This window comes from Halichoeres trimaculatus, unplaced genomic scaffold (genome assembly GCF_033239565.1).
Source record: "Halichoeres trimaculatus isolate MK-OKI-2021-1 unplaced genomic scaffold, fHalTri1.1 fHalTri1_scaffold_13, whole genome shotgun sequence".
In the NCBI taxonomy this organism is placed as follows: domain Eukaryota; kingdom Metazoa; phylum Chordata; class Actinopteri; order Labriformes; family Labridae; genus Halichoeres; species Halichoeres trimaculatus.
The window spans coordinates 2,411,407-2,434,077 of NW_027437191.1; the positions used below are offsets into that span (position 1 = coordinate 2,411,407).

At 42.6% G+C, this 22,671-nt stretch overlaps 2 protein-coding genes across 8 annotated transcripts in view; one reads left to right on the plus strand and one right to left on the minus strand.

The window, feature by feature from the left end:
• lft1 (lefty1) overlaps positions 1-1,035 on the minus strand; it is a 1,890-nt gene extending 855 nt beyond the window's left edge. The window contains exons 1-3 of the mRNA XM_074685769.1: positions 771-1,035; positions 293-539; positions 1-143 (exon numbers count right to left, since the gene is read on the minus strand). The exon at positions 1-143 is cut by the window's left edge and continues 97 nt beyond it. Coding sequence (XP_074541870.1) covers positions 1-143; positions 293-539; positions 771-1,035 — 655 coding nt within the window. The remainder of the gene's footprint in view (positions 144-292; positions 540-770) is intronic.
• Positions 1,036-7,080: 6,045 nt separating this feature from the next.
• Positions 7,081-22,671, plus strand: part of cdc42bpab (CDC42 binding protein kinase alpha (DMPK-like) b) — a 108,101-nt gene continuing 92,510 nt past the window's right edge. For 5 of the 7 annotated variants that reach the window (XM_074684847.1, XM_074684846.1, XM_074684850.1 and 2 more), the window contains exon 1: positions 7,082-8,333. In XM_074684847.1, coding sequence (XP_074540948.1) covers positions 8,156-8,333 — 178 coding nt within the window. In that variant the 5' untranslated portion in view covers positions 7,082-8,155. Of the gene's footprint in view, positions 8,334-22,671 lie in introns of all 7 variants that reach the window. The other 2 variants (XM_074684844.1, XM_074684845.1) reach the window with 1 other exon arrangement.

Genomic DNA, 22,671 nt, shown 5'->3' on the forward strand with positions numbered 1-22,671 from the left:
TCTCTGCCGCGTAGCTGCCAGGTCTCTCGCCCTCGATCCACACCTCCAGGTGCATAGGTGTTCTCTGCTGGCTCTTGGACCAATAGTGCACAGCCTGCGTCACATCAAAGCTCTTCCAGCCAGTCTCGTGAATGGGTATCAACCTGTGAGCGATCAGGGTGATTAATTAAAGGGAGATGAAACGGATATATCCTGGAGAACACTTTAATTTAATTGCTGGGGGCCCATTAAGCTAACTAACTGACGCCTTGATGATGTTGGCCCCTGATGGCTTTGTGAAATGACTCCTTACCGTGAATCTACCAGTGATGTCCGGTTGGATCCATTTGGTTGGACCTCCACCCAGTAGATGCTAACGCGGGCGTTGTTCACAGGCCTGTGATTTTTTCTCTCCATGGCAAAGCGTTTGTGGAAAGAAGCCCGCTGGTAGAGCTTCAGCTCCGCCATGGTCACTTCGCTGTTATCCGGTATTCTCGCCTCCATGTCGAACACCATGCGATGTCTTGTTGTGTCAGAATACACATACTCCCCGGAGATATCTGTGCCACAGAGGATGCAGGCGTTATTGGCGATCATTTCTCTATAGAGAGACTAGTATTTACAGTTTTCAGAAGCAGTTTCGTGCGTAAAGAAGTTGTTTGCGCACCAATGTCCCAATTACGCACTGTATTAGCGTTAAACTTTAATTGCTATCTGTCTTTATACAGTTTTCATCTGCATAACTTTTTGATATATTGCTTTGTTTTTTCATAAACATGAAGTCTGCATACCTGCATTTCCAGAGATCCCCCTCAGGATGCCTGCCAAGCTTGGCAGAGATCTGCGTCTCCTGCTGTGGTGCATCTTAAGCATAGACAGATACTTGTTTCTGATATGCGCCGGAATTTCTAGATTCTCCAAATCCCTCTTATGGATTTTAGGAACTTCATCCAGCCCAAGCTTTTGCAGCAGTGCGTCCTTCATATCCTGTTGCGTAAAAGCCTCGACGAGCCCCATGAGCGCGGCGCAAAGAAGACAAGCGCGGATGAAATCCATGATGGAATGTCCAGTGTGACAAACAGCAGCACAGTAGCACAAGCGACCCAGAGATAGACTGTGCCCCTCTGACACTCCTCCGGCCCTTATATTGTTGCAGCCCTCCCAGTCGTTCGCACTTTGTCAATGGGGGCAGGGAGCCTTATCAGAACAAAGGTGTGACCATACAACAGACCATCCTAAACAGGATTTCTAAGTGGCCATACTTCAAACAGCAACAATTAGACTCGAGTGCCATCCGACTTGTGGTGTAATTTTACCATCCCATCATTAAAGCTGTGCTTGGTGTTGGTGGCCAGTCTGTGTGTTTCATGAGTGAAACTAAGTCACTAAAAAACTAAGAAAGTGCCCTTTAATGTGTTTATGAATAATTTCACATCAATTCGTCCTGATTGTAGAATTCAATTGATTCTAACTTTGTTGTAAGTTGATATAAATTTGTCAAGAATCCATCAGAGGTATCCTCATGTCCCTGCAGCTCTAATTCATTGTGTGAAGGTTGGAAAGCTGAGCCAAGGACTGTTTATTTCTGTAAAAGACAGGGGAAAAAACATTGCAAAAGAAATTCTAACCAGGTTTGACTGTGAATGTCTTTTTTGAAGATCTTCAGCACAGTACAAATGATTTTGAGCAACATCCTCCATGTGTATCAGTTGTTTAGACGTCTTGAAAATGAATGGTGTTGAGGCTCTGCTGGTTTGGTGTGTAATATTACAGACATCTTTTTCCACCCTTTGCTTTCTTCCATAAACTTTTTAACTTGTTCCTTTTTTATAGAGCAAATAGTTTCATTCCTCTTTTATTCCTCCTGAATTGAAAGTTTGTCCCCCTGTCTGCTCTGAAGGGTATCCTCTGCTGCTCCACATGCGTCCCAGACAGACATCTCTTGACCCTGTGAACCTGCAGTGCCCTCTCCTCAGAGAAACCCTTGTCTATACACATCCCATGCTCTGCTGTGTACATTCCACCGGACAATGTCAAGCCAGGACAGTCTGGCAGCAGTCTGTCACACAGCAGTCTAATTTCTGTCTGGGCAGCAGATTTTGTCCAGCAGAAGGTGGATCAGATCAAGGCCAAAAAAACAGCTGGGTCCTTTCATTGTGGGCACACGTGTAAAACAAGGTCCAGGGAGAACTGTTCTGGAGCTCTGAAGAAGGAGGAGGGGGAGAAGAGGATTAGATGTTTATTCCAAGCCCTGTCACCCATTCTGGGCCCTCTTCAGCAGATTAAAATTATTAGCCAAACAGACAGTTAATCCAGAGGCCATGGGGCCGCGTGGATGTGGATTGGGGCAGGCTCTTCACAGGTTGGTGATTATCTGATTCCATTGCGAGGATTTGCCCTGCCTTTTTTGTCACACAAACATAAGAAGAGGGCAGCTCTCACTGTGGCTGCCCAGAGGGCCCTGCCTCTGGTTGTGTATTGGCCTGTGTTTGCTTAGAGATGTCAGACAGACTCAAGGAGCACACAGGAAGAGCAAATGACAGATGACTGCCAGACCCCACTCACTCCAGCTATGGCGTACAAACAAGACAAATTATTATCAGTGCTGGACCCCCCAGAGATGGTACCATCTCAGGAGGCTCATTTCCTTGGCTGGGACGAATCCCAACAGAGTTCATCAAACACTGCATGAGAGCAAAGAGAATATTGGGGGAAAGACAGTTGATAATATCAGGTTTGCTTTTTTTTTTTTTTACATTTGTTTTGTTAAAATATAGGTCAACGTTTCATTTGACTGAAATAAGCATGTATTGACTTTGTGTCATGCAAACGTGTTTGAATGTGAAAAAGGTGTGGCTGATTTAAGGCATTCATTTAAAACCATTAATTGAAAACATTTTAGCAAACAAATCACAATCTGCTGAAACTGAACCAGAATACATGATGCAACGACAGAAGACAGACGTCCTCCACACTGTGAGCAGAGACTGATTCAGATTTTTAAAAAACAGAAACAAAAGCAGCCTTTCGACCAGATTTTGTTGAAAGATTTTGGAGCAAAGGTACACTGACAGCTTCAAAGCCCACTGCTGATCATCAAACTGGTCTACTTGATGTAAATTCAGAGTAGTCCAGTCCAGTCAGAGGCCAAGTCTCTGTACTCCAGGGTCCATGATAGAGAGACCTCCTCTCCCCTGCCTCACATTACAACCCCTAATTCGGGAAATTAAGATTCCCTTTGTGTGACATTTCTCAGTCTTTCTTCCTTCCCATGCCACTCAAAGACGAGTTTCCTAGTTCAAAGCTAAATCTGATGCTACTAGGTGCCATTTCTTTTCAATCAAAGGACAACAAGCTCCCACAATCAACAACCCAGGTGTTAATTAACATCCTCGCATTAGCATTCAAAAGCAGTCCAATTTATAGGCCATTCCCTTCCATTTGTGCAACATGGAATCCCCTCAGCAGTGCGGAACCGGTCTCCGGAACGGCTCCAGAAGGAGACGTCGGCTGCTGTTGGTGTTCATGATGTTTGCACGTGATCCAGGATGGATCAGCTTCATGTTTGGAGTCTCCGCTAGAGCACGGCGGCGCTGCGGGCTGTTTCTAAAGGTCAACATTTGACTAGTGTTGGTAGTCAGCGCAAATTCCTCATTATGCACATGGCTCCATTGTCACCGGCTTCCTGATCTACAACTGGCCGCTTTATCTCAACATCAAATATTTGGAGACATGTACCGCTCTACTTTGCACCTTAATGGCCCATACAATGGCTGCGTGCGGCCGCAGACGCGGTGTTCACCCCGAGTCTGGATCAGTCCGTGCAGCTGGCTGCCAATAATCATTGATCAGTCTGTCAGAGGGGAAAGCGCTAGACCTGTGCAGGGACAACACGATTATTGCTCGATGGCCTCCGCATCTAGACCAAGTACAGGGCAGTCTAATTGCATTTCACACAGCCGCTGAGGGCTCAATCAGAGCTGAGACTGGGGCGTGGACTTCATCAAATGGGATCAGACATGATTAGATAGGACAAACAATAAATATTTTCATTATAATTCTATTTAATCGACTGGAGTGGAGACTCTACATTTATTGATAAATCTAACCAGGCTGTTTCGGTTATTGAAGAAAACGCCTTTCACGACTGAATAAATACCGTCCCGGTGTCTGAAATGTGTCCACCACATACATTTAAGATAAAATACAAACACAAAAAAAATAAATAAATAAAAACACAAAGCCCGGTGTTCCTATCAAGTTTCACTGCTGCAAGGACACTCTTTTGCAGCAGATGGCGCTGTAATCTCACCAAAAGCAGTTTCAAAAACTGAATAGCACAACTCAGCTTATGAAGTCACAATTATATGTCAGTCTGATGTTTTGTTTAAGTTTGCTTTAATCAACACCTCAGCTGCTCTTTTCTGCATTCATAGAACGATTCCCAATAGTTTTGTACGATCCCTCAAAGGAGTCAACACACCAAGACTTATACTTTCAAGATGCTGATAAGCTCTTTGATGATACATGTACTTAACTGTTGAACCCACCCACAGTGATTAACAACTACAAACAAGATGTGAGTGCACAATGAAAACTGCCCCCCATCCATCTGAGAATAACAGCTGATCTTTTTAAAAACAATTCAGAAGAAACTGTAAATGTGACACTCATTGAAAGTGAGAATGTTACCTGAACTAAGATGTGGTAAGATGCAACAGATTCAGCCTCTAGACACATTTTGTGTACTTACACACTGCTTCTCATGTACTTTCACGCAGAACAGTTGTGTAAAACTGAGACAATCAATCAATTCACCATGGTCAAACATTGCGCAACATTTCCCTGTTGTCTGTTTCTGATGCAGAGTCATGCCTGCAAAAGCTTCAATTTACACGTGTTCACCATCAAAATGAGTTTAATTAATCTCAGAGTTTTCTTTGTTCTCTCACACAGCTCCTCTGTGCCTTTTTTGTCTCTGACATACATGAAAAATCAAAATTTCTGGAAATAGAAGCGAGTAGTCTGTGTTTTAATTTATTAGTGTGTCGCAAACAGATACATAAACAGCTTCTTTATTTAACCTCTGTTAATCATCTATAGTTGTACTTTGAGCAGCGATAAGTACCACACACTGCAAAAAAGATGGGCCAATTTCAAACAAGAGATGATAAATCAGAGTCACAAACAGTGAGTGGAGCCCCTCCAGGAGTGAAACTGTACCTGTTAAATGATGAAACTAAAAAAAGTCTTTATGATTCCAGTGCTTAATTTAAGAAGTAACATTTCATTCAGCTGTTTTGTATAAAATAAACAAGGAAATGGGGGAACAAGCTGTAATTTGCAGGGGATTGGACAAATGTGACTGTTTATGTCTCAGCCTTGACACTGGTCATGTCTTAGCCAGCATACCAGCTAGGAAACAAAACAAAAAAGTGTCTGTTCAATACATTTCCATTGCTCAGTGCTCGTTGACCCCGGCAACAATGGTCAGGTTGATATCATATCTATTTCTCTCTGTAGCCAGTTTATCCTAATACAGGTTCATATAAACTTTTTTCAAAGAGGACCACATTTAACCCCTCAATGCCTGCTGTCGCCAGTTTGCGACAGACCCTGTCAGGTCTTGATGCACTAATGCCCATTGAGTCATATTCTACATATGCCAAGGATTGTATCAAATGCACTATGTCCTAAAATATATTGCTTAGTGGATAAACTTATTACAGCTCTAGACATTATATAACTTGGTTATAACCGTTGTGTGTGCTTCATTCATATTTACAGTCCCACACAATTGAGAATATATAGAAATGCCAAAACACAATAACAGTTTTTTAAACAAATGTGTAAATTAATTGAGGCAGTAAGGGGTTAATTTCCTAGGAAAAGACCAGTGGCTCTTGCTGATGCATTTATAAATTGTGAAAGTAACCTGTGAACGCTCTATTTGCAAGCTGTTTCGTGTAGTGATGTCTGGATAAGGAGAAGGATATTATCATCAGTTTTTTTATACCTGTAAATAACATTTTAACCCTAATTATTTTTGTCCTGCATTTTTCTGCCTCTTCTGAATCATTCCATAATTTTGACAAGTTCATATCATAATAAATACATTCATTTAAGCACATCAAATGTAATCGCTCTGGAGTTTCTGCAGTACATACAGTGTTGGCCATATGAACAGTCTGAATGTAGTTTAGTGAGATGTAACTGGATAGACTTTGGAGTGTTCATGCACTTGACAGGAAATGTAAACAAACACATCATTTAGAGCATGATTCATGTCAGTGATATATTTAATAGACGGTGGGATGAAAGCTGGGAGCTGTACGAAAATGGACCTTAGTTGGCCCCCAGGCCTGACTTTGGACATACCTGTCCTATACTTACTTGGAATGATTTTTGAGTCTGAGCTTCGCATTAATGCAACCCATTCATACATAAGCCTGCAGCTAACACCAAGAGTGCATAGCTCATTAGTGCATGCACATTATGTCTGGGAGTTTTGCAGGCAGTTCCAGTACCAGCAGGGAATGCCAATTCCAATTGGAGGACATGTGTCCCCTCTGCACCACGTCACCAGCAGACTGACAGACAGCCCGCAGTTTCCATTCACAATATTGACAGCCCCCACCACCAAACCCCCACCCCTTCCGCACAGCAGATGCTGTGACGGGCGCCATGATGATGATCTGGGACTTTGCCTGCAGCACCAATCAGAGACGGTATATTGTGTTGAGATGGGTCGCTCAGAGGAAGGTTACAGACCGAACCGGGATGTGGCACAACAAAGATGGCCGGCTGAGGGATTAAGAGTTCAGCGCATGCGCTTAAATCGGTGAACGTCAACTTTTTTTTTGTGGAAGGTGCAGGCATGAGTGGCTCCAGAAGTAAAGAGATAAACTGAGACATCCTCCATTCTTTGAGAACAGGCTAGTTATTTTAAGTGACCATTTTATGTGGTTTCAGGTGGGTGAAAGCCGCGCAGCCGTCCATTTTTATCCCATCCATGTTTTACGCAGAGTCCTACTTCCCATAATCCAGCGCGCCGTTAGGGACAGAGCGGTCTCTTCGGGTGTCTCTCCTGTGGAGGATCTCTGGCAGCAGGCTGCTGGTAGCTTGACTGTGCAAAGACTGCAAGAAGCGACCGACCGGCGGGGCAGGCACAACAGAGGGAAGGACAGGGGGAATTTAGGTTGTGTCCCGTATTTGGAATAAGCAAGACAGGACTACAGTTTTTCAACTGACGCGAGACAAGCCGCTCCGTAACCTTCAAAACGGACCCGTAGTTGTCGACTAACTTATCTGGAAGTCTCGAACTAACCGTCGTTTTAAGCTGAAGAAACTAAAGACACATTTGGACGAATAATGGGATTTAAAGAATATATCTGCCTGCAGTGAGTTCAGAAAACAAGGGAATATTTTCCACTTGGAAGAAAATTATCCACTCCACCAAGAGGGGGAAAGGACTAGTTAGGCTCATGTAACACGGTCACTATTATTTGTCAACTCGTGGGAAAGGGGACAAGTGATGGCTTGGAGAAGCGACGAAAAGTAACGTTTAGGTTAGCTCGCTGTCTAGCTGAGCGGCTAGGCTAGCAGGCTGCTAACTAAGCCTGTGTCGCCCTTCATTCCTGGAGCAGAGGAGGGGCACTGGGGCTTTGTAGCATTGCAGATCTGCCTTGCATTTTTTGGGTTGCTGCAAGAATGGAGAATCTCAGATTTCTGCCAGAACAACTCAGGGGTAATTTTTGAACCATCACTGACTCGATTTGGTTTCCATCTTAAACCTAGAGAAACTGCCAGCTACCATTGGAATTCCATCATTATCATCAGCCGGCCCGGGGCAGCTCGGGTCTGTAATTGTGACTAACGTTACTTCATTCCGTCTATGCCCCGCAGGGATAGCTTTTTATAAAATGGGGCAGTGCTATCCACCTTTTGAGGGAAGGCCATCAAAATAGAAGAAACATGAACAGCTTGATTTTAACACGGAATTAGCTTCAGTTTGCCTTAAACTTGAGGTCGTACAATATTGGAGACGTATCCAACGTTAGAGAACTTCTTTCTAGGCCCCTCTGCGCCAGCTACGAGACAGAGGAGGTGTTTGGTCATTCCTCGGCCCACCTTCTCTACTACCATTACTTCAAACACCAAATAAGCTGGAATAACCATGTCGGGAGAGGTACGTTTGAAGAAGCTGGAGAAGCTGATCCTGGATGGGCCAGCTCAGTCTAACGGCCAGTGTCTGAGTGTGGAAACGCTGCTGGATATCCTGGTGTGCCTGTACGATGAGTGCAACAACTCCCCGCTCAGAAGAGAGAAAAACATCCTGGAGTTCCTGGACTGGGGTAAGCAGCTTGATTTTAATGCATCCAGCCTCCCTGTCTTTTTTGGTCAGATAATGAGGCTTGTAATTTTGGTGGTGCAGTGGCCCTCCCTGCTCCTTACATTCCTTTTATAGTAGTAGTGGGGATCAGTTGGCCAGCTCTCCTCACTCAAACATTCCCTTAAAACTCTGAAGTAAGAACATTTTATCCCTGTGTTGTCAAATGTTTTATTTGTTTTGGAAAATAATCAATACAGGAACATACATCAAACAGGAGACGTATCTCATGACCTACAGGAGTTGTGTAAAAGGGACTAAAGAAGATCTTCAACAGGTCCACTCAGAGTTTTTATTTGAATCCAGGAATGAGCTCTTAAAGATGTAAAAGGATCCATTAGGCTATTGTTTTGTCTCATGGAAATGTACTCAGAGTGAATAGATGTTGTCCTGTCATGGCGCTGCTCTTGGTCTCAGCTTAGTTTTCACAACTACCTCGCATGCCAGTTTGTTTTCCTTTGTATGGGCGTGTTGGTAAAAGCTTGTTGATATCTTGCGAGCTCTCTTCGCTCTTATCAGGAATACATTGTTATAAACAATAGTTGTCATTGCAGTGGGAAGGTCTGAGCTGAAATCCCTTAATGTTTCACTCAGGGTTTGATTGGATCAGTGATCAGGAATAGAGAGTTTGAAGTGAAAAGCTAACTCTGTTATAACTATTCCATTCTCTTTCTGCAGAGCAAGGCTAGAAAAAACACATCACACTGGAGGCAGGACCACACACACACACACACACACACACACACACACACACACACACACACACACACACACACACACACACACACACCATCACAAAACTCACTTGTGCAGAAGGACCGTGTATGTGCGTGTTTGTGAAAAAGGGGGTGCATGGAGCAGGAATGTGAACAACTCACCTTTTTTATCTGGTGCAGAGGCCTAGCTAGCTGCTGGAGCATGCCTGGCTGGCCTGCTTGTCTTCTAAAGGCCTAAATAAAGAAGTGCTGCAGCAGTTTGAGGCAGCAGCAGGAGCAAATCTTTGCCCTGCATCAGAGCACATTAATAATACAGAAAGCAAACTATATCAAAAACATATGCAATTCAGAGTATTTACTTACATCCTTTGTGTATTGCTCTTTTTTTAAGCTGCAGTTTTAAAGAGTTGCAGAGTTATTGGCCTACCAGTGAGTTATAGAGTGGCAGTGTCAAACAGGATGGTAGTTAAATCACTCAAATGGTGGTCAGTTTTATTTGTGGCTGTTAAATTGGTTCATTCCACAAGCCACAATTCTTCTATACCTTGTCTGGAAAAATAAAGCATGAAGTAAGATTAGTGATAAGTTTTGCTGATGTGAAGGTCCCTGTTTCACATTAGTTTTACACACATCACATTCAGACCCAGCAGATCTGTAACATGTAGCTAGACATACGGGAGAGGTAGGCCTGTCACGATAATCAATAAAGCAATTAACCCAACGATAAATAAAAACATCCTCGGTAAGTTTGCCAGCCTCGATAAACTGACACGTGCATGCACGTTTGTTTTCCTCGTCTCTTTTGACCAAAGAGGCTGAATGAGAAGATGGCTCACTACGTCTGTCTTTCCTAACATCGGGGTGCATGGGTTCTATAGCAGATTTATAGCGGAGTGAGCGTCTGTCAAAAATGCGATCTTTGGGGTGAAGACGGGGCTGCTCGCGCGAACACACGGATAGAGCTGAAGCGAGCGTCCTGAGTGGTAAGGAGGAAACACACGCTAATATGAGTGATGGCTACGGTTCCTAAGCTGCCTGCCACAGTCCCAGTGTGGGAATATTTTGTTTTTTATCAGAATGAACAAAGTGTGAGCTCATGAACACCAACGAGCTGATATGTTGCATTTGTTTGAAAAAAGTGGCGAGGAAGAAGAAGAAGGGGAGGTGCAGCGGAGCCTTGTTCTTTGACAATCCGCTCTTACTGAGGCTTTTGGTCTGCAAAGTAAATAGAAATAAAAGCGCCAAATGGTGGGCGCTCAAAGACGGCTACATTGCCAAAGAAATGCAGCCCTTCAATACGGTTGAAAGCCAGAAATGTTCAAAATGTTTGACAGACAGTACGGATTGACTGGGAAAAAATACATGTTACAAACAATTCAGGAACTGTATAAACTCCCTTTTATTTAGGCTATAGTTTTTATTGTTGTTTTTTTATTTTGGAGTTTCGTTTTTTCTTTAGAGACAGGGTCTTTGTTTTATTGTTATTGATTAGTGTTAATTATTTTCATTGATATGTATTTTTTTCTAAAAGAGAGTCCATTTCATTTTCATTGTATTTTTTCTCTCTTTCTTATTTGTTAAATTTATCATATTTTTTGTGTAATTTAATTAATTTAAAAGATCCTGACCTTTTAACTACAGTTAAATACTCTTAAGAAATTAAAGTGTCTTGCTTTTGATATGGTGTACTTACTTCATTATCCCATTTATCATTATTACATCAATGAAAAAATGGAAAAAAAAATCTAAATAACATTGACAATAATATTGTTTATCGGCAATAATATTTTGGAAAATTATCATCTAGCAAAATTTGTTATTTTGACAGGCCTAAGGAGAGGTGCTCTGTTTTGGGCATTATGACTTAATTCCGACATTTCCCTGTGTTGACACTACAAACTCTCTGACTGAGCTCACTCAGACACAACATGCAGTATCCACGCCATCACAGCACCAAGTTGTTGCTTGCTTCTGTGCAAAGCTCCATGGGGATTTGCTTCATGATCCTCCAACCTCCGTAGTAATAACCAGTTAATTTGATTAAGCTGCACAGTGTGTGTACACACAGGCCATTTAGTGTTTATGAAAAATTATAACATCAGTAGGGATGCTAACACATTTTGGCTACCCAGAGACAGTGGAACATTATAGTTTGTCAAGCTACTCCAGGAGTGTTTCTAGCAGAGATCATGAATACTACCCACACAAAAGACTTCCACATCAACGTGATATCAGTGGGTGGAGAAGAAAACATAAGTGGGAAGATATATGCACATCTTTCTCCACTCTCACCTTGTGTCCATCTGTATCCACTGTCCTGTCCTCTCTGATTAAAGGCAGGAAAAGCCCCCCAAAAATAACTTAAATCTAAAACAAAACAAAACAAAACAAAACAAAAAAAACAAGCTGAATAAGTACATCCAACAGTAGGCCGCACCTGTATACCAGGGTCATATTGATTTGGTGTAGCTAGCTAGCACAGTCATTTTTGATGGTACCGTTGGACTGCAAAGAGAAAATCTGCTTCTGTACCAGGGGTGGGGTATATAGGCTCAATATTCATTCATTTTCTGAACTGCTTATCTTGTTCAGGGTGGCGGGTGGCTGGAGCCTATCCCAGCTGTCATTGGGCGAGAGGCGGGGTACACCCTGGACTGGTTGCCAGTCAATCACAGGGCTGACACAGACAGACAGACAACCTTTCACACACACACTCACACCTATGGACAATTTTGAGTGTTCAGTTACCTGGTGAGCATGTTTTTGGACTGTGGGAGGAAGCTGGAACCCGGGGAGAACCCACGCATGCACAGGGAGAACATGCAAACTGCTGGGAATCCAACCGGGTACCTTCTTGCTGTGAGGCTGCAGCACTAATCTCTGCGCCACCGTGCAGGGGAAAAAGACAAACAACTGATTATGTGTGGTTGCTGCTTCTGATAACAGCATTTTATTTCACACACAGTATGAAAGCCACTTTCCCAGTCATTTACTACGACTACACAAGCTTGAAATGTAAACATAGTTAGTAGCTGCAGTAAGTTACTGGACGGTAACAGTTCTCCTTTTTGCATTTAATGTGTGTTGCTGCATGTCTGATCTTTGGTCAGCCAAACCACCTCTACATCACAGAGGGAGCTTCTCTTTTAGGCACTAAATCCTCGTGAGTTGATGCTGCTGTGCTACTTTCACTCTATGCCTTGTTGTTTTGTACGCAGCAGGGAGTGTCATACATCGTTACGCCTCTGCACTGAAAATATCGCAAAATGACAGATTTATATCATCCAAAAAAATTACATCGGTATTACTGTAGACGGTATGATATGGCACACCCCTAAGCTGTACTTCATACTTTTACTTACTGCTTGCTTTTCTATATCAAGAACTTCTCTGTTGTAGAACCCAAGTCCAGTTTTTGTTTGGGGTTTTTAGTTCTCAACTTGGACTCAATCACTGACGACACTTTTTTTTATTGTTAACATCTAGAATAGAACTTTATTTGTCATTGCAACAAAGTTCAACGAAATTGCAAAGTAAGTGTAAAGTCTAATTTGGTGTTTTATATCCCTTTGCCTTGTTGTAAGCATTAGTTCCTGCCTGTCATGGTGTCATGAGAAACAGGTGTGGGTGTGATGGTGAAGACTCCATCGTGGAGCTGTAGCATGCTGAGTTATTGTTGATCAGAGTCACAGAAAGAGCAGAGCTGTTCGGGTAAATGAAGCCTGCATAGCACCCACAGCCAGAGGAACTGGAGAGGGACATTGGTGAGAGCGAGCCACAACTTCCAGATATGAAGCAGATGCAGATGCATTTCTTCAGGTATCTGCTCCGGGCTGGCAGCAGAGACCAAGCACACCTAGGGATGGGTATCTTTCACATTTGAAACAATATGGTACCGATGCCTGGTACCTGGCAATCTATACCAGTACTCAACTGTACCAATTTTTGGTACTTTTCTGTGTTTATGTGGTAAAAAATATCAATTTGTTTAATGATAAAATATTGAAAAAGTTTAATTTAACATATTTATTCTTCAGTATATAACCTTACAATGTTGTGCTAATGTCCAGCATGGACAAACTTCAGGGCTTTTTTATTTTCTTCATCTCAAGACTTCAAGTTTATAAAACTGAACCCAGACTATTGGATGTTATACAGTGTGGGGCTGTCCATTTCCATCATTTGGGAAGTGATGAGCGTACTCGCTGTAGAGTGGTTTAGCACTGACATCATGTAGACTGTAGCACACCCTAGTAGTGCAGCCATCAATAAAAATCTGCTATGATTGAGATCAAGTCTTGTCCTGTTCTCAGTAGTTTTCTTTCAAATCTCACCACTCACATGTTTTCCCCAGCTATACAGTCAAAGTGGAAGCACTCCTGTTACACATGGAACACCTTTCCAGTGTTGGGACAATTACCAGGTGATCATTAGTTAAAGAATTCAGGTAGTATCATCACAGCCACCTGTTTGTCCCGACCAGCAGAGCTCAGTTAATTCCTGCATACAAAAAAATGAAACCTAACCGTACATTCAGACCAGCAGCGTCAAATTTGCTTGTCAACGCTCTGGCCGCTCTCACCGCGCATTGCCACAATGTCGGATATCTTTTTCCATGAATCATTCTATTTTTAATGTCCCTGTAGATAAACAGAGACACATCATACAGCTCCGGGAAGACGGACACAGCAATAATAAGTTTGTCCTCCGTTGTTTATCCTCGTTCTCCCCCTCAAAATCTTCCGCCCGGGAATACAGATCGGCCCGTAATTGGCTGACGCCTCGTTCACGCTGCTGCTCATTTGCATAAAGTTGAGCTTCTCCCAACTTCAGCTCATCGCTTGCTCCGCACGCAACGAGCCGCTACACGACACTCGTGATGCAACGTGCCACTTGCGATCACCGCCACCTCAGACCGCTTGTGGTGTGAGTGTACAGTAAGACCTCCTGAGGTTGTGAGTGAGCAGCTTCTGTACGCCTCTCAGAGACAACCTCTGTAGCTCCACGCGGCCCTGACAGGAAGAATCATTGTGGCTTGCTTACCTAGCCTGTGTACCTTCATTGCTACAGTGAGCTGGTGCTGCAGAGTTCCCTTTTCTTCCCAAGAATGTGCATAACCAGAGAAGAAAACAAATGTTTGGATTGGGGTAGCATTTCCTCTTGTTTGGTGACCTCAATCCGGCTGAAAAAGAGACCCCTACATGACCCGCAGCCACAGGGGAAATAACCACGGGAAAGTCCGCTGTATTCTGACTCCAGCTCTGCATTTAATCCTCCAGCCACATATATATATATATATATATATATATATATATATATATATATATATATATATATATATATATATATATATATATATATATATATATATATATATATATATATATATATATATATATATATATATATATATATATATATATATATATATATATATATATTCTTGACATTGTAATATTCAAAAAATGTTTTTAATGAAATGATCTCAGGTCATTGTGTATAAACTGCAAATATCAAAGGAGGAGAGAGAAACATTGTTTTCTGTCAGGAGACAGGCTATGATCTCCTGTTTTACATTAAATCATGCCTAATGAAGGTCTGGTACACATTGTATTGAGATGAGAATTATAGTGTTCCTCAGAGTTTAACTTTTTTGCTATCATTTTATTCCTTTGTTTTTCCTGATCCCCTGCCCTTTTATGAAAAAGTGATTGCTGGGCAGCCGTGCAGCCCGCAGTGAGCAAACATGGAGACGGCAGCCTGACCTTTTCTCCATCTAGACTCCATGTTAGCTTGCAGAGGCCAGCTGTTCAACTGCAGCTGATGGGAGCTCCACCCTGCAAGTCTTTCATTGGCAATATGCCTCACACACACACAGAGTTACACACACACATGGACATGCACACAATTATTGGGGTTTTGCCTAACTGTGTTATCTGGTAGTTCAAAGACCGGAGTTCCTCTCTGTTTTTATTACCATTACTAAAAGACTCAAAGAGCTGCCACTGCAAGAATCTGAGTTGTGGTGGACATGAAGAAACAGTGTCATACAGTTTCAGATTGTGCTCGCTGCAGTTCCACCCCACCCAGAACAAACATGCTGTAAGGAAGAAATCAATGGTAAAAATCATTTTGGAGTCAGTTTTTGAGACTAGTTCAAACAATGTACACATTATTTCACAATAGCCCTGTTTCCACTATGGATGTTTGGTACGTTTTGTATCAGTAAAGCCTGATCCTGTTTGTGTTTCCACAGCCAACTGTGCCCTACTTGGTTGGCAGCGTGGAAGCTGGATGCTGATAGCCCCATCAGCTGTGTAATAGTGTGACGCCATAGCAGCGCGACAGTGTGCCCAGCTGATTAATCCAACAAAGACGAAAATAGCCACACATAGGCCTGTCACGATAATCAATAAATCAATTAACCGAACAATAAATAAAAACGTCCTCGGTAAGTTTGCCAGCCTCAATAAACTGACACGTGCATGCATGTTTGTTTTCCTCCTCTCTTTCCACCAAAGAGGCTGAATAAGAAGATGGCTCACTATGTCTGTCTTTCCTAACATCGGGGTGCATAGGTTCTATAGCGGATTTATAGCGGATTTATAGCAAAGTGAGCATCTGTCAAAAATGCAATCTTTGGGGCGAAGACGGGGCTGCTTGCGTGTACACACAGGGAGAGCTGAAGCGAATGCCTGAGGGGTAAAGAGGAAACACAAGCTAATATGAGTGATGGCACAAAAGATACGGTTCCTAAGCCGCCTGCCACAGTCCCAGTGTGGGAATATTTGGTTTTTTATCAGAATGAACAAAGTGTGAGCTCATAAACACCAACGAGCTGATATGTCACTTTTGTTTGAAAATAGTGGCGACGAAGAAGAAGAAGGGGAGGTGCAGCGGAGCCTTGTTCTTTGACAATCAAGACAACAATGCGTGCTAAATATCACTGTAATGAAAGATCTGGGTATTTACATCCTTGATGCAAATGAGTGTTGAAGCATATCAGTCAGTATCAAAACTGACTGATAATGAAGTGAATATAGAGCTCATGAATTGAAATCAGATAGCGCTGTGATGTTCCTGAGAACAGCTGGCCCTCTTGTTAGGAAGGGTCACTGAACAGGAAATGGGCTGTAGTCCTGACCTGTTCAGTAGTTAGTGAGACAGTGTTTATGATTACGATTACTTTAAGTGGTGAAAATATCTACGACACAACTGTCAGTCTGTGTTTAGTCAGCAGGAAATCTGTAGTTGAAGTCTTTAGTGTCCCAGATGTTAACAGGAGCATGAAACCTGGATTTTACCATAACATCCTCTCTGACTCTCTGGCTGCTCTGCTATTTCCTCTCTGTCTGTCCGGTAGTGGGCACAGAGAACAGGAAGGAACCACAGGGAGTGAGTGCGTACCTGATGGGTACATGATGTCATAAGAGGAAATGGGACAGCTGTATCTCATTGTGTCATTGTTTACTCTGTGGCTGACTTGCCTACAATATTTTTGAGTTGTCAGGACTGTGCAAGGCCACAAGAATGTTTTCTTTTTGGCTTGTGGATTTCTTTTCACACCCATTTGCATACAGTCTGCATCCTCAGCACAGACCAGCAGTTATACATTACTGTCTACAGAATGGAGGCAGACATGTACACTGTGTGTGTGTGTGTGTGTGTGTGTGTGTGTGTGTGTGTGTGTGTGTGTGTGTGTGTGTGTGTGTGTGTGTGTGTGTGTGTGTGTGTCTGTGTGTGTGTGTCTGTGTGTGTCTACACGTGCACATCCAACCAGTGATTCCACTGTTGTCCTGAGTGGACTCACTAACATAAGTTACAGCAGAGAGGTCCATGAAGATCCTCTCCTCTCCTCATGTCTGACTGAGGGTTTGACAGTTTGTCTGCCACCTCTCACCTCGCCATTTTTAATATGCTTATTTTACCCAGAGCGGACGGACCTGCCTGATTTAATTTCTGAACTCCTGCAGGTCCATGTTGCCAGGCTCCATTGACCAACAAATTCACTAAGCTAAATTCTAACCGGCCCAATCAGGGAAGAGAGGCGGGAGCTGTGGGAGCAGACGTGACGTCAGCAGACTTTCGTACTTGTCAGCGTTCCTTTGATTCTTAAGTTAAATTTATAAAAACGGAAGCTGTTGTCTAAGGCCTTTTTCACAGCTGTTTCTCGTGACTCAGTAGTTGTTCATCTATTGTTTTTTAGAAGCATCGGCTCACATAAGCTACGTCATACCGTGGCCTGATGTGGATTAGTCCGTGGTGAGTGTGTTAATCAGAACGGTCGTCCAATCACCAGCTGCGGATTTTTTTTAAAGTCCCGCCTCTGAAAACGATTTGGAAGAGCTGCTGCCCAGATGGACTAGTGAAATATTTCCGTGGTGGATATATGAAACTGTTCGTCTGGTGTGTCAGGTTATACCAACCTCACTAAATAGGAGAAAAATAGTGTAAGTCAATCAGTCAGAGTCAGTTAAATTACCTAAAACATGGGAATGTTTATGGAATGAATTTCCTATCTTAAATCAAGAGCATTTTTCATTGATTTGAGAGCAGTATTTTATTAAATTCATGCTCAGATTTTGTGATATTGTCTCTCAAAACTCTGCTCTTGCGCTCAAATTTGCTCTGTGCGTGCTCAAACTGTGCCCTTGCGCTCAGTTATAATGCTGCTCGTGCAGATTTCCTGCGCTCACACTCGGGTTCTTCCTCTTGCGCTGAGGAAATTTCTGCTCACTGATCTCTGTCTGCTCTCGATTTTTTTTGTGGATCAACCAATAGAAGGCCGACTAGTATTGACCAATCAGATTATCCCTGTTTGTTTACGGGGGCGTTCGCTGTTCTTAACAGAGTGTCACATTCGGGCGGGCTCTCTTTCAACCTGGTTTATCACCCCCTGACCTCCAGGGCAGTAATAAATGTGATTTTTTTGTTTTTATCCACTGTTGAAATCAAATATCATTCAATAAATACAGGAGCCCATGTTTTTCACTGAAATAGCTTTATTGTGTAATCACAGCCGCATGGCAGTGCTCTTTGCCCAATATAGTTTTCATTAAAATGAATTTCAAACAACTTGCCTGATTTTCTTGACTCAGTCGGTCCATTTTTTATGAGATCTGTTGTCTTGCTAGCTTCATGATGGTGACGCTGTTTTCTCCACCAGCACACCGCAAAGAGCACTGTGTCATGCAGCTATGATTCTACGATATAGCTATTTCTCAATTTTTTGTGGATCAACCAATAGAAGGCCGACCAGTATTGACCAATCAGATTATCCCTGTTTGTTTACGGGGGCGTTCGCTGTTCTTAACAGAGTGTCACATACGGGCGGGCACTCTTTCAACCTGGTTTAATCACCCCCTGACCTCTGGGGCTGTAATAAATGTGATTTTTTTAATTTTCTGTCCACTGTTGAAATCAAATATCATTCAATAAATACAGGAGCGCCCATGTTTTTAACTGAAATAGCTATATCGTAGAATCATAGCTGCATGACACAGTGCTCTTTGCGGTGTGCTGGTGGAGAAAACAGCGTCACCATCATGAAGCTAGCGAGACAACAGATCTCATAAAAAATGGACCGACAGAGTCAAGAAAATCAGGCAAGTTGTTTGAAATTCATTTTAATGAAAACTATATTGGGCAAAGAGCACTGCCATGCGGCTGTGATTACACAATAAAGCTATTTCAGTGAAAAACATGGGCGCTCCTGTATTTATTGAATGATATTTGATTTCAACAGTGGATAAAAACAAAAAAATCACATTTATTACTGCCCTGGAGGTCAGGGGGTGATAAACTAGGTTGAAAGAGAGCCCGCCCGTATGTGACACTCTGTTAAGAACAGCGAACGCCCCCGTAAACAAACAGGGATAATCTGATTGGTCAATACTAGTCGGCCTTCTATTGGTTGATCCACAAAAAATTGAGAGCAGACAGAGATCTGTGAGCAAAAATTTCCTCAGCACAAGAGGAAGAACCCGAGTGTGAGCGCAGGAAATCTGCACAGCAGCATTATAACCGAGTGTGAGGACACAGTTTGAGCACGCGCAGAGCAAATTTGAGCGCAAGAGCAGAGTTTTGAGAGACAATATCATGAAATCTGAGCATGAAATCAATAAAATACTGCTCTCAAATCAATGAAAAATGCTCTTGATTTAAGATAGGATATTCATTCCATAAATGTTTGCCTAAGTGTGAGCACTGTGAGACTCTTTTATGAGAAATTTTAGTACACCCTGAGCTCTACCTTTCAACAAGTTCCATCCAAACTAAAGTGTGAATGAGATTTAATATTTCTACCTTGGTGTAAATGAAAATAGTTTTCATGTTATGAGAAATAACTGCGTAGTCTGGTGTGTACAGGCTCAATGATTTCAGGAACCCCTTCGAACAGTGAGCCTTATTGGTTCCACCATATGAGCTCTAATGGGAATATAAGTGAGGAATGGTTTATTAATGGATAGTGTGGATCTCTGCTTCTTTGGTTTCAGTCTGCGTTGCTGCTGTTCCCACATAGGAGTAAGTGAACATCCCACAGGGTAGTGTGTGAAATTATGCACAGCATTACGTCTCTGTGTTTTACAGGTAATCTTTTAAAACAGTCACTTGCTGCTAATAGTGATGTGTCATCAGAAAGTGTCAGGGGAAAGCTTGGCTTCCTTTCTGTCTCCCAGACGACAGCGAGCAGCAGAGGTCATTAGCCATCCTCGCAGGACCCTTGGGATCTGACTGCACACCTCCCTCCTTCTCATCCTCCTGGTGCTCTCCCTGTGCCTGCTTGCTGAGCTTTGACCGACCTTTCTGACAGCACAAAGAGAGGAGGGATGAAGCTGCTCAGTGTGGCTCTTGTGATGATTCTTTTCTTCTGCAGTTTTATCAAAAACCAGTCCACCTCTGTAGGATGGACCTATTTCTGCATCCTTGCATAAGCAGAAGTTATGTCATTTTTCCAGTTTGTTAGGAGTCAGGAAGACTTATATTTAGTTCAGAATCATCTGCAGATATATTAGTACACATCGATTATTGCTTTTACTTAAGACATGCTGCTGATGAAACATCCAGCCTGTGGCATTGGCATGAAGTACCAGTCTGATCTTAGTGCTACTTCAAACACTTTAACCATTAGTGAGTGTGCCTTTCTTTTTACACTGATCTGCTTTTCCTCTAATGACTCTTCAGGGCAGAGGAGCATTTAGTAATTTTTCCTTATCATTTGCTTGCCAAGTCTGCACCAGTGACACACACACAGATGCACACAGAAACGCTACAGAGCAACATTGTGTTTCTCACAAGATTTTTCTGACCTTGCCAAAGGGTGAATTTGGGAAAGTTGCTCGCCCCCTCCACCCTTTCAGTCCAAATGATCCCTCAGCCAACTGGCCAGGGAACTCACTTGCATAGTTTTGTCTCTTCTCATACTCTGTGAATAGGGAGTGTGTGTTAGTGCAGGGAACAGGGTGCAGGCTCACTGGTCTCAGTCAATAAGATGTCAGAATAAGCTTTTATTGAAAAGTTAGGAGCTGATAATGTGAAAGGTTCCTTTCTTTAACCCTAAAAATATATCACTAAATCGGCCCTTTTGAATTTTAATGAACTATCTTATTGTATGAGAAAGGTTTCATTAGGGATTCGGCATTTTAGTTTTGGTGTTTGGTTCTTGTTAGCTTCCTAAATCCTCCAGGATTAACCCTCAGTGAGACTTCCTCAGGAAGTTTTTGGAGACTGCCAGAACTTGCTGTGTTGGCGTAGCATTATGTCATGTGAACAGCACTTCAGCAAAGCTGTGACAGGAGGAAGGTTTGGCTAAGCTTTGCTGAAAATGGTTCTGACACATGAATGGGAGAGGCCCATCATCTGTGACTTTTACTTCAAGTCCCTGTGAGGAGTTTCTAAGTGATCCCCAAAAAGTCTTCTTTCTAGATATAAGCCTGATCATGATCCAGTCTTTAAAATGAGATTATCAGCACTGGGGCTGGGCGATATATATCGCATATGATCTTATCCAAAATGTTGCTTTAACAATGTGCAATTTTACATAATCGAGTATGACTGTTTCGAAAAAAAAAATTATAGACCTTCAGCTAGGGATGGATACCTTTCATATTTGAAATGATACAGTACTGATGCCCGGTACCTGTCAATCGGTACCAGTACTTAACTGTACCATTTTTCGGTACTTTTTTATGCTTATGTGGTAAACAATATCAATTTGTTTAATAATAAAGTATATGCTTATTTAATATAACGTATCTATCCCTCAGTGTATAACCTTGCAATGCTGTGTTGACTTCCAGCATGGAAAATAACCTACTTTTCTACTCTCTCACAGTCACAAGGATGCGTTTAGGTACCTGAAAATGATACCTTTTGATTCTACGTGAATCGGTACGTGGTACTTTTGACAAAATTTGGTCAGTATAGAAGTACCTAATTCGGTACCCATCCCTGCCTTCAACACATTTGACCCATGAAATGCGCTGAGAGTCACTGACATTCTCCTGCAGAAATGAAATGCCTGAATGGTGGGTACTACGCTGTATGTGGGAATTCTGCCCAGTTGAGCACTAATGTACACGAGGAGTGAATGTATGCCTGCTGTTCTGTGATACACCTCTCCTGTTTGGATGATACGTAATGTTTAGCCACTGATTAATCCAGGGATTAGGGAATCTAAGACTTTTTGGGCAGAAGCCATACCCCAGTTTGGCTGCACCATTTATTCCATGAGATCCCATTCAAACTGTGTGTACTATCTATTACCGTAATGTGTGGTGTTTCTTTGTAAGGATGAGTTTGCTTTGTGATACAGATCTCTTTAAGTGGAGGGTTAAGGCTGGGTTTTGAGACAGAGAAAATTACTGTAAATTTTGAGCGCAGTGTAAGCTTAACTCAGCCTTTTGTGAAATCTGCCAGCATGGGAGTGTGCCTGCTGCCTGACCCTCCACCCAGGCTAAACTCCATTAGCTGCTGTACAAACCAGAGCCCTCAGGTGCCTTTGTTAGGCACAAATAACATGTAAATAACATGGAAAAAATGGCAGCATGTGATCTGGATCTCTTGTTTCTTCCCCTACTTCCACTTTACTTTCAGTCAGAGGATGTTTCACAGAAAAGCAGACAGACACTTTGGCCAAAAGTACAAGAACCCCATTGTGGTGGTATCATGAAGAGATGCTAGGCAGCCTCCTCCTCGTCACATGGTTCCTGCCTTAGGGGCGTATTTACTGGGTACTTTAGGGCAGATATTTTTAGTTTTTTCTAGATTTATCTTTATAAGGTTTATAAACTAGTGACTGGTCACGTTACAAGCCCCAGTAGATCAAATTGATCAAAGGAGCAGACAGCCCCAGTTGTAACGCTCAGTCCAAACACTTTGTTATCCTGGCATGAGTAAATCTGTGATAACCCAAGCACTGAAAACTCCAGACCTCTGCCTCCTTTATGTCCCTCTGCGTGTGCCGTAGCCAGTGCATCCTCTGACTGGTTTGAGCAGCAGGCTCAGCTGTGTGAGTGAAAAGCGCTGACTCAGGCCCCTCATATCCAGGCAGCCCGTGGAATTTGGAGCAGAGGTGCGACGTTAGGG